General features: G+C 53.6%; 5 protein-coding genes across 5 annotated transcripts; all 5 read left to right on the top strand.

Annotated features, from left to right (window-relative positions):
- Positions 1 to 71: 71 nt before the first annotated feature.
- Positions 72 to 1337, top strand: Z520_01424 (uncharacterized protein; the record flags this gene model as incomplete). Its single annotated transcript, XM_016771942.1, has 4 exons — positions 72 to 548; positions 605 to 746; positions 818 to 1090; positions 1168 to 1337. The coding sequence occupies 4 exons, from the start codon at positions 72 to 74 to the stop codon at positions 1335 to 1337; spliced, it is 1062 nt and encodes a 353-aa protein (XP_016637081.1).
- A 2266-nt stretch (positions 1338 to 3603) lies between these two features.
- Positions 3604 to 5877, top strand: Z520_01423 (uncharacterized protein; the record flags this gene model as incomplete). Its single annotated transcript, XM_016771941.1, has 3 exons — positions 3604 to 3977; positions 4051 to 4265; positions 4319 to 5877. The coding sequence occupies 3 exons, from the start codon at positions 3604 to 3606 to the stop codon at positions 5875 to 5877; spliced, it is 2148 nt and encodes a 715-aa protein (XP_016637080.1).
- Positions 5878 to 6747: 870 nt separating this feature from the next.
- Positions 6748 to 8347, top strand: Z520_01422 (uncharacterized protein; the record flags this gene model as incomplete). Its single annotated transcript, XM_016771940.1, has 2 exons — positions 6748 to 6874; positions 6936 to 8347. 2 exons carry the CDS (start codon positions 6748 to 6750, stop codon positions 8345 to 8347), a joined length of 1539 nt encoding a protein of 512 aa, XP_016637079.1.
- A 753-nt stretch (positions 8348 to 9100) lies between these two features.
- On the top strand, positions 9101 to 10090 carry Z520_01421 (uncharacterized protein; the record flags this gene model as incomplete). Its single annotated transcript, XM_016771939.1, has 2 exons — positions 9101 to 9131; positions 9192 to 10090. The coding sequence occupies 2 exons, from the start codon at positions 9101 to 9103 to the stop codon at positions 10088 to 10090; spliced, it is 930 nt and encodes a 309-aa protein (XP_016637078.1).
- Positions 10091 to 11124: 1034 nt separating this feature from the next.
- Positions 11125 to 13706, top strand: Z520_01420 (uncharacterized protein; the record flags this gene model as incomplete). Its single annotated transcript, XM_016771938.1, has 5 exons — positions 11125 to 11146; positions 11219 to 11288; positions 11350 to 11421; positions 11478 to 11901; positions 11964 to 13706. 5 exons carry the CDS (start codon positions 11125 to 11127, stop codon positions 13704 to 13706), a joined length of 2331 nt encoding a protein of 776 aa, XP_016637077.1.
- Positions 13707 to 13971: the final 265 nt, after the last annotated feature.

Here is a 13971-nt window from a genome sequence, read left to right as displayed (position 1 = left end):
CTGACACTCGAGGTATGACAACTTGACAGCCTTTCAGAAAGATTCTTGTCCAAGCTGAAGTCGTTGTGGAGATGTTTGGATGGAACTTCTTCCTCATCCGCGACAAAGACGGGAATATCAATGCCTTCCACAACATCTGTCGGCATCGAGGCCACCCGGTCACTCAAAAGACCAGCGGGTCCAGCACGGTTCTGGCATGTCGATTTCATGGCTGGTCGTACCTTCCCAACGGAGACCTACATAAAGCCCGAGAATACACCAATCTTCCAGACTTTGATCCCAAGCAGCAGTCGTTGTTCAAGATTCACACTCATGTGACGGCTCAGGGATTTATCTTTGTAAACTTCGATGCGAGAGACACTCCTGCAGTGAGCTTTGAGGACCAGTTTGGTGATGACTTCGAACCAGCTCCGACGGCGACGACGGGAAGGGAAATTGGTGACGAGTTTGCGCTTTTTCCCAACGATGGGTGGGAGTATGATCATACCTGGAACAGCTCTGCAGTTGGAACTGAGTTCAACTGGAAAACTTTTGCAGATGGATTCCAGGTTCGCCTCTCTTCCTTTGAGCTGCCATACCTTGAACCTCGGTAACATGGTGTCAGGAGTGTTATCATTGCCAGACTGGCCACCCGACAACTTTGCCCAAGGACTTTGCACTGGACCAGTACTACCTACGGCAGGGATTCGGAGCCTCACGCCATTTCCTGCCTCCCAAGAGAGAAGGGCTGTCGGAGGCATATATCAGTGAGTCCGCGTCGGGAATCATGTGTTGAAAGGACAGCGACACTGACATCAGGTTTATCCTGTGCATCTAGCCTGGTTATACCCCATTGGTGCGGTCATATTCAGTGACAATCTCCTGTTCATCGCTCGCTTTAACGCAACGGGAGCACTTGAGACATCGTACCAAAGCGAAACTTACCGGCGGTCGAGCATGCAGAAACCGAGCCCGGAGTACGACCATTGGATGGAGCATGACATTGGATACTGGCGATTCGTTGAGACCGAGGACGTTGAGTTGGCCGTTAATGCCCAGAAAGGGTTTAAATCCGGGGTTCTGGGATTAGGCAAGCTGCACTCGATTGAAGGTATGTAAACCAGAAGTTTTCCAATACTGGCGGAAAATTTATCCAGCAGCTGACGAAGCCCTCCCTTCCACCAACAGAGCATGCGGTCAAATGGTATCTCGACAAGGTGAGGGCTGTATTGGTGGGACATGCCGAGGCGGAGAAAGCGGAAGGTAAAAATATCGATTATTCAGTTCCCAAGGCGCAGAGCGAGGCGGCAGAGCAGGATGAACTGTGTAAGCTGGTCGGGCCGGAGTATGAGTGGTAGAACAAGCTCGACAGCTTCAAGCTTCACTAGAGGGCGGACTCCGCGTCCTGCAAGATAGAGTTGGCATGTCAAAAGGGTAGAGGTTGATTGGTTGCGTTGCTTGGCTTATCGGAGCTGACTTTTGCTTTCCACCGACAAGTCGAGCGTGCGGCATGCATGTATCGGCATTGTGAGCCGTGGGCATCCTGTTCATGCCTTCCTTTTGCAATGAGAATAGTGATGATGCTCGTGTCGATGACAGGGGCGGACTATGGTCGTGCAGATAAGTTCAGCAATGACGCCGGAGTGACAGACCGACAAGGGGGTTTTCAGACAGAGGGTGTATGATCTTCGCCGAGGTATGAAACAGGTCGGAACCCACAATGGACGTAGATCAAACATGCAATATGGAGATTTTTTGGTGTTGCTGCAACGCAGATGCGTGATGTTGTTGGATGGCGAGGTTTGAGGTATAAGGATGGCGGGGGCCTTTGGGCCCGTCTCCCCATTGAAGGACGGTAGGTACGGAGTATAGGGTGGTTCTGTACGGGGTACCGGGTACAGGACATCCACAGGATAGTCGTTGTATGGAGCCCACGGAGGACGGTAGGGTCCTTGTACAGCGGAGAAGGAGACAGGCGAGAGCAGGGGAGTGGGAGACAGACAGAGGCGTGAGAGGACAACTTTGTCGTCTCTTTCTTTTGCTGTCAGACCCGCATTAGGGGGTTGGGTTGGGTTGAGCTTTTTCGTTGGTGGGGAGGAGAATCCGCACAGAAACCCGCCCCGGCTTCGAGTGACGTCAATGATTCAACAAGAGCAGGCGAGCTTGGAGTTGGAGTTGGCGTTGGGTGAATGTGAATGAATGAGGTGAACTTGAAGGAAGGAATCATTTTCCCTCTGCTTGCGCGTACAATACGAGCTACCTCGTCCTTAGCCCTCCTGGAATAAGGAACTGGGTGTGCAAAGACAGACGTCGGATGTTGTATCCTGGCTACATGCAGTCCTTCCCTCCAAACTCAATGTCTGGCTCGTTCTCTGAATCATCGCATCATCGAATCATTATCGATTGCAGCACCAGATGGCGCCATTGACGTCTGTCTTTCTCTGCTCTCACTCGCCCGCTCGCCGTTGGGATGCAGGTCGTCTGTCCGGCGCCATCCTGGTTGCACATGGATCTACTAGGCAGGTCTTCAGCCCGGACATCCATCTCAGAAAAGCTTGAACCAACCATGGTGCCCAACCTTGATCCTGGGAACTCCCCGCCACCCATCAAATGCCGCCTTGCCGCCCTCCTGCCCTGCCTTCAGGCCTTCTCTACCTCCCACGCCGAGGCCGTCGCTCGTGTTTCTAGCTTGAAGAGGAAATGGGATAAGATACATACAGAAAACCCAGCACCAGTATATCTCGCACCTACCTATGGTAGACAAACAGATAAAGAGGTGGAGAATGGGTTGGTTGTGGGTGCTCCATGACCTTGATTGCGTGCAAATGTCCCACCAGTGCCACCACCCGCGTCTCGAGTTTGGGCCAATCGTCCATGTGCCCTGGGCGCTACCTGCAGGTGGTTGAGCCGCCATGGCTGATTTGGGGCTTTGACGGTGGCTGAAGGTTGCATGCTAAGACAGATCTAGGACACATGCAGATGACGGGCGCTGCCAGGATAATACTAGGATAATACTGGTAGTGTTTTAGTCTTCTCTGCCTCAATGCATCTTCAATTTCCATATCCACTTTGCCCCGGAGTGGCATACGGATACTCCGTATTGTCTCTTTGTCTATCTTTTCTCTTAATTCCCACTATTGGGGCCCCTTCGTTTCCTCTTCCTTGTCTGTTTGCCCGCCTGCGCTCGAATATCCTGTACGCGGTACCCCGTACTCGGTGCTTGCATCTCGACTCATTCGCTTTGTCGAGTTGGCTGTGCCTGCTACATCCATCCCCTTTTCTCTGTGTACATTGCCCTCGCTGTGAATTCACCACTGCAAAACCTCCCTACACGCCGGTCGCTACCCTTGTCCTTTTTTGACCTTGATGGCAACTGCCCAATCTGCATGAAGCCCTCCAATACTTGGCCAGGTCCACCTACAATCACCACAATTTCCTCCTGCACATCGTCTTCGATCACACCCACCAACATCGACTCTCGCTCCAGCAGCTGCGCGCCTCCTCACCTTCAGTCGCTCGTTTAGGCCTGTTACCATTTTACCAGCTCATCAACAAACCCGCTCCCTTAATCCAATCCGACATTTTATGACCCGAAGACTCACCATCACTGGCAGCCGCTCCGAGATGGGCTTGCTTGAAGATTCACCCGTCGAGCCCGAGACACCTCCTCCAAGTTGGTCACCCGCCAGACACGACTTTTGGAAGAAGCCTTCAAGATGGCAGATTTGCATGCCCCGGTTACGCATGGTGCTGAAAGTAGTCGCCACGTTCATCGGCTTCATTGTTCTCATCAAGATAATGAGTGCAACACCTCCACCCCCGCCACCCGATCCCGCTCCAGAGATCCCTGAAGTCCCCGAAGTACTGGATACCGTCGAAATCATAGAACTCCCAGAAGTCGCGGAGCCTCCGCCACCTCCCCCGACCGAGGACGAGTTGATGGAAATAACAATGGAGAATGCAAAGAAAGAGCAATGGATCTGGAAAGACTTCACAACGTATGTTCACACACGCCCTCTGGGCAGCCAATCGTTGTCTCTGTCAGTGCCCTAACCGTGTTAATTTGACCAGGCATGACGGTTTGACGCGCGGAACGTCACACCTGCGCGCTTGTGAGACTGGTGAAATCGATTGCAAGAAGACGAATCCACTCCTCGTTCGCTATGATGGCTACCGGGCTTTTCAGGAGCCTGTGGAACATATCGTCTCCTGCGTTGGTCCGCGTGGTGTGCCGTTGAACGAGAGCTATGAGGACGCCATTTGGGCGTATCCAGGGCAAGCAAACGGTGAGAGTGTGCGATTCTTGGTGCTTGACCCGTGTCTGACGTGAAATCTCCAGGTGCTGTTGAACCCACCCTTGGCTCGTACGAGGCATCCGGCCTGGACGGGGGTGTCTCTTTTGATCGTGTTGGTCGCTTTCAGGCTTATGGCCTCGATCAGTGGGATGCCTCTGACGTCGAAGAGATGAAGAAGATGAGCGACGTTGACTGGGACATGGTCGACTGGGGTGAATTGCAGGACGATTGTACCGTCGCTAACAAGCATCGTTTTCGACCCATCAAAGAGCGGCCTGCGAACTCGATTCAGTATTCGAATCTTCGGCACAAACACGACAAATCCTCATCTAAACCACTCTCCTCAACTCTAGAACAGGGCATGGTCAACAAGGCAAAACGCACAGCGATCCTGATTCGTGTTTGGACTGGTGCGAAGTGGACCGCCGACGCTGTTATGAACATTCGTGCAATGGTCGCAGAGGCATCCTTGGCTAGCGGAGGAAAGTATCAGGTATTTCTTCTTCTTCACGTCAAGGACGAAAGTGTCCCAGTCTTCGTGGGCGAGGATGAGCCGCGAGCAACGATCGAGAAGCACATCCCGCCTGAGTTCCGGTCGATGACAGAGGTCTGGAACCACGCCCAGATCCGGAGCTTGTATTCCAACTTGGCTGAACATGCTTTTGTTGGCCGGTCGCCCTGGATGATCATCCAATGGTTCGCTCGCAACCACCCCGAGTTCGATTTCTTTTACCAATGGGAGTTCGACGTGCGATATACCGGCCACTACTTGGACTTCTTTGAAGCCGTGGAAAATTTCGGACGCAATCAACCACGAAAGGGCATCTGGGAACGAGCTGGCAGGGTCTATATCCCCTCCGTCCATGGCGACTTTGACACCGATTTCCGCAACTCGACGAGGGAGGAAGACCCTCACCATGTGTGGGGTCCAGTATCCGTCGAGGGCGTTAAACCCCGTGGGCCTAAGCCGCCCAAGGAGGAAGAAGATAATTTTGAATGGGGAGTCGGTGAAGATGCTGACTGGATCGGGTTTCTCCCAAGCTTCAATGTGACTGGTACCGGCTGGTGGTTCCGCAACTATCTCTGGGGTTATGCTCAGGGCACGTCCACCCCGCGAAGGGCTACCCTCATTGCGCAAGGCAGAGTCAGTCGGCGCGTCCTCGAGATCATGAATTATGAAAACGCAGAGAACGGCCACCACATTGACGCAGAGATGTTTCCTCAGACCATGTGTCTCCATCATGGGCTGAAATCCACCACGTTTCCGCACCCCATCTTTGCCGATCGATTTTGGACTCCTCAAGCGTTGCAATCAACCTTCAACGGCGGACCTTTCGGCCAGGCTGGAGGCTATTGGAATAGCACATTCAGCAAGTGGAATGAATATGCGTGGACCAATATGACCTGGTATTACAGCTCCGCTCAAGCAATGCCAATCTTCCAACGCCTTCTCGGTATTACGGCGCTCGAAAGTGGTGGTCAGGAATGGGAGGATGTGTACGGCCGAACTGTCGTTCGTCCGATGCTGCTTCATCCCGTCAAGGGCGCGAAAACCTGGCAATGGACTGATGACGGATGGCAGCAGACTAATGCTCGAACCTGAATCATCCGCTGGCTTTCACCCGTTCTTTGATTTTTGCATCAGCCCTGGAGTTTGGAGTTTGGGGAAACTGTTTGCGTCAGTCTGGCACTGCCTTATCGAACTTTGTCGATTACCTGAACCGCCTTCAATCAGAAGTGGCTATCGCAGATGTCGACCAGAGGATATTCCTTGGAAAGAGAAGTTGTACATACAGGCACGACTGTTCATTTCCTATGACGACTAGGGGACCTCATTTCTCCCCACATGAAAGATGAGACACTGATACATACATGACAGAGGATATCCAGAGACAGGACAGCTGGATATGAGCTTTTATCAAGCTATGGAAAGCATGAGCTAAGCTGGAAGACTGAGCACTTGATAGATAGAGATATGATCGGCCATTAGACGGCTGGAATAATCATAATTGTAAATCCTCGCTGGCGATAGGGAGTTTTAATTGGCATCAATGGTCCACTTCTAAGCCTGACAAGCTCATCAGACCCTGGGAAGCGACTGGTCGAGTGGTATCCGTGGAATACAGCCGGCTGTGAGGAATGCATCAATGCATGGATGCATAGATGTGCGACTAGCAATCACAATGCATGAATGAGAAAGTGGCTTGCTCTAAGTTGCTCACAATCTGACCGGGTTTGTCGCGACATACGAAGACCCGAATTGCGAATCGCGAATCGCGGGCGGGCTGCCACATGGGTTCCGCATCTGGGCTTATCCTAAGGCCCCAGCCCGAATGCCAGTCGGACTCACAGGACCCAAGTTATCCTTGTTGGCAGGGCATCTTTCTCTGACCTCTGACTTCCCCAGAATCTCTCCTGGCCAACACTGATCATCAATGAGCGCTCATGCGGGTTACATGGCTGTTGAGACCTCATGTCCACAAATCCCTTCCGTAAGAGTAGTTCATTGAAAGGTTCTGGCGGAAGCAACACTCCTACTCCCAGTCTCACATCGGATCCTCGCGGCACCAGTCCCGGCGCTCTTTCTCTTGATACCAGAGGTACGTGTGTGTCAAATACGTCCAGGTGATCCCGCTGGCGTCTGCTGAACCACTCGAGCAGTCCACGGTACCTCGCAGAAGCATGTGAACTTTGCTTCTCCTCCGGCAATCCCCATCTCGCCGGTCTCATATCCACCTTCGCCCGAGTCTACGCGACAGGAGTTCCTTTCTACATTCCCTAGCCCGCATTCTACTTTACCTGCGCCGACAGACTATAGCCAGGCGCTTGCGAGCGATCCTTTTGCGGCCGAGGCTTCCGACGAGGATGATGGTGCCATCGAGCAGGCATTGGAGAATGCGAGGGCGAACAATGAGATGACCGCGTCTGGGTCGATGGTGACCAAAGTCTCAAAAGAAGATGCTGTGAGAGAGACCCTAGGGCGATTTGCAAGCATTCCGCGGCGGCCGGTTAACAGTCAATCAGCCGCCGCTGGGAAAGACCTCAGCAGCTTCTCGAAATCGACCATGGACGTGGACGCCTTCAAGAGGATGTTGCTGACGGGAGATCGGGGCTCTTCTTCGGTCCGCGATACAGCAGGGCAGAGCATTCAGTCAGGCCCTAATCCTGTAAGTGACAGTGGTTCCAGTGCGGACACGGCATCAATCTCACAGCACTCGATATTCGAGACTGTACAACCTGCGCCCGATGAAAGTCCCCGGACTTCAGATGAACTAGAGGCCAACGAGGCGAACATATATCGAGCACAACTTGGGACTATCTCAGAGAAAGGGGAGAAACCCCCTCCGCCCAAGAGCAGGCGTGGGAAACCTCTCAAGGATCTGGGGACGGAGCAAGGTCCAACAGCCAAATTCGACAGCTTTATCAACTCGCTAGCGTTGCCCGGCAGCCGCAATGTCAGTTCAGAAGCGCCCAGTCTCAGGTCGCCTCCGATTGACGAAAGTTCTACTGGCGATCGACTTGCGAGTGCTGGATATCCTGATACGCAGAAAAAAGTGCCGCCAGCGCCTCCATTAACTCGCCGGAAGAGCCAGCAAGCACCGAAGAAACCGGTCTTGACAAGAAGCAGCTCCTCTCGGCACTCGGTCTTCAGTGAAACGGATGGACCTCCAAGCCCTTACTTTTCCAGCTCTGGAACGAAACCTCCTCCGCCACCTCCAGCGCGGCGGACCAACAGTACTGGCGACCGTCGCCCCTCACTCGATGTGGCCTCCATCCCAGAGGACGCGGATGTGATGGATTCGGAAGTTAGGCCGGGCTTACAGTCTAGCCCATCCTACTCGAAACGGATGAGCCAGGGACTACCGCCGCCCCCGTTACCGCCGCCCCGGCGAGGAAGAGGCTCTAGTCGAAGTAGCATGGAGACTACGAGGCCATCGATGGCCCACCTGGCCATGGAAGAAGCTGGAGGGAGTGATTTGGGGTTTCCCAAGGGTGACCCAAGAGATATCTTGGCGGACCTTGCCGCCCTGCAACGCGAGGTAGATGCTGCTAGAGCGGGGGCGGGTCAGTGACGAAGAGATGACATTGATTGACGAAAACAAGTACTTGTATGATATGGCAATAACCACAATAAGCATTGGATGCTTTGGCTCTGCTCCCTTATAGGTACCTGGTATAGGGATGGAGGGCGTCCACTGGGCGTCGGGGCTTTGCCCTTTGGCCCTTCATAAGGGGCTCATCCAACTCCAGATCACGTGGAGTTGGCTAAGGCTTCACCAGCCCCCATGACGTAGCCAAGCGGAACTTGCCTTCTGCGAGGTTTGGGTGCCTTACGCAGCCAGTGGGTGCATGCATGCGTTCCTGGGGAACTTCAACCTTCAACTCCACGTCCACTTTCTTTGTGCACCGCGCCAACCTGCGAATTCCTACCACCCTCACCCTTTGACTCAAAGCCTCTTTTCAACCTTCACTTTTACATTCATCACAAGTTTCTCCTGTGATTATCACTATATATCATTTACGAAGCCCACTACAAACCGCTTCGTCTGTCACCTTGTCACCCCGCGATACTATTCACCATAAAGCCCCCTCCCTCCGCCAGCCGCTCGTAAAGCCCCTCGGACTTCCCAGGGCTTTCCTTCCACCCCGAATTCGACCACGCCGCGATCACATAATGATTGCGTGATTACTCCTGCTATTACCATATCAACGGCAGTTGTTCCATTCGCTTGCCATATCCGCGTCCAAGACCACGGAGCGCGTCTCGGCTTTGGGTTCTGAAGCGCAGTTCGATTCTTACAGTGGAAAGACAGACTGTCGCAACCATGCCTAACAGAGGTCCCACCCTGATCAACCGTATGTCCCTTTGCGTCTTTGGACGAAGCAACCATTTAGAGAGACTAATCTAGTATGCAGTCCCTCCCCCTCCCTCAGATCCTGCCACGCCCAGCGAAATGGGTCCCGGCACCCCCAACTCCACCACCACATCCCTTTCGGCGTTGTCTGTCGTCGCCATCAAAGACGGCGCAATGGGTCATGGCGGCAGAGGAGCAGCCGCCTCTGCAAATACTCTTGAAGCCGAACGAGCCGACCGCATCTCCCGCCTTGCAGGCCTCGAGAGAGTTGCGACTTCTCGACCTACGCCGCTAGGACACCTTGCACCAGGCTCCGGCCCCTTTCATGGTCAAGCTTTTGATAATGCACCTCAATTTAAAGAACGAAGCACTGTTGGGAGCGCCAGCGCAACAGGTAGCGTGGGCGGCCGAACTACCTGGGCGAGCGGCAGTGTAGACTACGATGCGGATAAGATGAGCGAGGATCCTGATGATGGGGTCTCGAGCACAGGCGGATTCAGTGACGAGGACAAGGCGAGTTTGGTCGGGTTTGGCGAAGGGGCAGGTAGCACAGTCAGCGGCCCCGTCTCCACTCCGTACAATACTCGCGCTTCTATTTCTCGACAAAGCACCAACGTGAACGCGCCTTCGACCCCACGAACCGGGAATTTGCCAATGTTTGGCTCTGGACAAAGCACGCCCATGAGTGGCATTACCCCCAGTGCTGCTGCAGGAAGCACCGATCCTAAGATGATGGATGGGATGAGTTACGACCAAAATTTCCTCGACACGACGATGCAGCCAGCTCCACCGGTCGACGAGCCCTCAACGCATCCTCACGCTGATCAATTTTCGGGCATGGGTACTGAAATGGCAGAGGCAGTCATGCGAGATCGACTAAGAGATCTGGAGCAGGCGCAACAGTCGATGCATCCGGGAGACGGGCAGACCTTGGGCAGATTCCCCTTTGAGAAGGAATAAGCTAATGGCGTCGGCGTTGATTTTTCTCTGCTGATGTTTCGAGTGGTCAGATCAAGCTAGAAACTGAGACAGCGGAGGCTCCGGGAGCAAGATTGTCTCTGGTGGAACATGAAGGAATGGGTTTTGTGACTGTACGATATCAATAACCTGGGGTTTGTAGCGGAAGCTCTTGAAGAATTATCCCATGGTGGGCGGTACGCGGGTTGTTTACTCGGTGTTGGGGTTTGTTTACCCTCTTTGGGCCGGGATCGCGAGGGACTCGTGGAGAAAGAATGACACCTATTATCGAAAGTCCAGTAGAGACATTCGAATCGGGTAATCAATGACAACTCATTTGAGATGCAGCCTGGCTGGCGAAATCCACGTAGATAGCGGGAGTACAGCATTATACCGTCTCGTTGCAATGGACAATTCCCCCTCCAAGCGAGGACCCCATGCAGATGGCGAGGCTGAACCTCCCTTTAAAGCAGCGGTCTAATAATAGGCTAGTTGCCTAGTCCAGGGCCCCGGAGCCTCGCCCTGGCTAGGCGGTTGCCTTAAGTAAGCGCACAGCCCATCATTTGGGTGTCTTAGGGCCAGGCTAAACCATGCTAGGGGATGAGGACCGTTAAAATGAAGTTTTCCATGGGACCATGACAGCGCCTAGGCTTTACCGCTAGCCTGGCATTCACCAAACTTGGTCACTCTTCGGCTCGACATTTTTTTTGTTCCCTTCTTCCCTCTTCCTACTCTTCTCTCCACCGCCCCTCTCGTCACCCTTCACCCTGTCCAATTTGTTTGTCCCCTTCTGCAATCGCTGATATTAAGTTATCAAGTACGGAAAAGACTCGAATTGTGACAATCTCACCGCCACAAAGGCTGCTGCCCATCCGCAACCTTCCTAGTTCGCAGGGCTTTGTTGTTGATTCCCTGACGCAGATCTCTCGTTGGCGAACGACTATCCCTTCTTGCCAAATTTCACGCTCCTCGTACGAATAAGCCTGACCATCTTGACTGCTGGGAAACGCTCAACTGTGCTGGACAACCCGTGGAAAATGGCTCTCACACAGTTTGCCTGTATGTGTCATCCTGGGCGCCGCTGCGGCACAAATATATCCCAGCCTCTTGGCTGACTTCTGCATATAACAGTCCGGACTCTTAAGGGGATCGGTGTGGTCAACGGCGCACCTAATTACGAGCCGCTTTCCGGTTTTGAAAGGTTCGATATAATGCGTCGTCGAATAGCCGCCCGGTCGTGTTGCTAACGGCCCGCGTGCTAGACCTCAAGGAAACCTGCGATGCTGCTCCTACTCCCCATGCGGCCGATATTTCGCATGGGCCTACCCTGAAAAGTATGTGTCCAGAACGCACTCGAGAGCCAAATGAGATGGACTGACAGGAGGACAAGGGTCAACATTATCGACTCTGACACAGGTGTCATCATCTCCTCCCTTCCCGCCGAGAATGTTTTCGAACTGGGCTTCTCGCCCAAGGGTACCTACATCATCACGTGGCAACGCCCTGCCAAGGACGAAAACGGTGACGCCGTCAAGAATCTCAAGGTGTGGCTGGTCATTGACGAAAAGGCTCTGGCGGAAGGCGTCGACAAGGAGCCGGTCGCCAGATTCGTGCAAAAATCGCAGACTGGTTGGAACCTGCAGTACACACACGATGAGGCCTTTTGTGCGAGAGTGGTTACCAACGAGGTGCAAATCTACGAGAGCCACGACCTGAAAACGGTTTGGAATAAAATCCGGGTCGAGGGTGTGACCGACTTTGCGGTGTCCCCGGGGCAGAGCCACACCATTGCAGTCTTTGTACCAGAGAGAAAGGTAACGTCCGAGACTCGCCGCAAGCAAGTTTACATGCTACTGGGATCTGACCGGAACGATAGGGACAACCAGCGGCTGTCCGAGTTTACAACGTGCCGAATTTCACCACCCCCGTATCTCAGAAGAATTTCTTCAAAGGTGACAAAGTTCAGCTCAAGTGGAATGAGAATGGCTCTTCTTTGATTGTGCTGGCACAAACTGAAGTCGACAAAACTGGCAAAAGTTACTATGGAGAGACCACACTCTACCTCCTTAGTGCCAACGGTGGCTTCGATTCACGGATAGATCTAGGTGGGTTCCTTCCTGAATTCTTGCCCGATGTGCAAGTGCTAAGTAGTGCATCAGACAAGGAGGGCCCCATTCACGATGTTGCATGGTCACCCCAGTCGAACAGCTTTGCTGTGGTGTACGGTTACATGCCGGCAAAGACGGTGATATTCAACTCCCGAGCTCAGCCAGTACACACATTTCCGCTCGGACCGCGCAATACTGTACTTTTCTCCCCCCATGGGCGTTTTGTTCTTGTGGCCGGTTTCGGAAATCTTGCTGGTCAGATGGACATATATGACCTGGAGAAGGACTTCGCCAAGATCTGCACCATTGAGGCAAGTAACGCAAGCGTGTGCGAATGGTCGCCTGACGGCATTCATATCTTGACCGCAACCACGTCGCCCCGGCTGCGAGTCGACAACGGCATCCGCATCTGGCATGCTGGTGGTTCTCTGATGTATAACGAGGATATGAATGAGCTTTACCACGTTTGTTGGCGGCCGCAACCCGCTGAAGCTTACCCTCTGGGTGCTAATCCACTTGCCGATATCCCGACGGCACATAGCAGTGCGATGGAATATATGGCAGCCCGGAAGACACCTAGTAAACCTGCTGGTGCGTACAGACCACCAGGCGCTCGTGGACAGGTCACACCTCTGGCCTTCAAGCGCGAAGACGAAGGTGGTGCTGCATTCGTTCGCGAGGGTATCTCATCTTTCTCAAGCAACATCAATGGGTTCGGAAAGCCTCGGCAACGGGTAGTTCCAGGTGCTGAACCTGCTGAGGAAAAGACACCGCTCCCTCCTGGTGCTGCTCCTGGAGGGGGTGTGAGTTTGACAGGCACTGGGGAAGGAGCAGATGGAGAACCATTGTCCAAGGCGGCTAAGAAGAATGCAAAGAAGAGAGAAGCAAAGAAGGCGGCGGCGGCGGCGGCAGCTCGCGAGCAACAGCAAGGCGGTGGGCCCGCAAGTAACCTCGCGCCAGAGCAACGACAGCAAGGTGGAAGGGGGAAGAGTCCAAGTCGAAGCCCGGACGGTCGTGGCCATCAGCGCAGCCGAAGTAGGAATTACGTGCCAGCGCCTGGTCTTGAGCCGCCCAGTGGGCCGAAGAAGGAGCGGAGCCGGAGCAACAGTCGACGACAACGCGGTGATACGAACAGCTCGACGTATGATAGATTTGCAAATGGCACGCCCAAGGGGCCTGCACCGGGAGCAGCACCCAATGCTAATCAGCAGAACAAGACACCTCGCACCAACGCGCCGACGAGTATCAACACGACTATTCCCATGCCCACACCTCCACCGGTTCCCCAAGCGTCACAAATCCCTCCCGAATTGGAAGTCACCTCCCCAATGACCCCTGGCGGCAACCCACAGGACAAGAAAATCCGCGGACTCTTGAAGAAGATTCGAGCGATAGAGGATCTCAAGATGCGCTTTGCTGGGGGAGAAAAGTTGGAGGATACGCAGATGAGGAAGATTCAAAGTGAGGAAGGGGTTAGGAAAGAGTTGGCGGCGCTGGGGTTTTCTGCGTGAAAGAGTATTTTGTTTGGGTGATGATACGTTGGGTCTTGATTTTGCGCTGTCCAATTTATTTTGTTCAGCATGAGAGGATTTTCTGCCTTGAGGGGTCCGAATTGGTCACGTCATCAGGAGAACAGCACAAACAGAGCCTCCTCCTCGGCAAAGAAGCCTGCCTGTTGATGCAGCAGGTCATTGCCAGGTCAAATGGGGACTGAGGAATGTCTCAATTTCCAAACTCCATCCGTCACGCAAACAGCAAGCACTCAATGCTGTCTGG

The sequence above is a fragment of the Fonsecaea multimorphosa genome (assembly GCF_000836435.1).
Source record: "Fonsecaea multimorphosa CBS 102226 unplaced genomic scaffold supercont1.2, whole genome shotgun sequence".
In the NCBI taxonomy this organism is placed as follows: domain Eukaryota; kingdom Fungi; phylum Ascomycota; class Eurotiomycetes; order Chaetothyriales; family Herpotrichiellaceae; genus Fonsecaea; species Fonsecaea multimorphosa.
The sequence above is the reverse complement of the archived record's forward strand: the minus strand, read 5'-3'. Positions and strand labels throughout refer to the sequence as shown.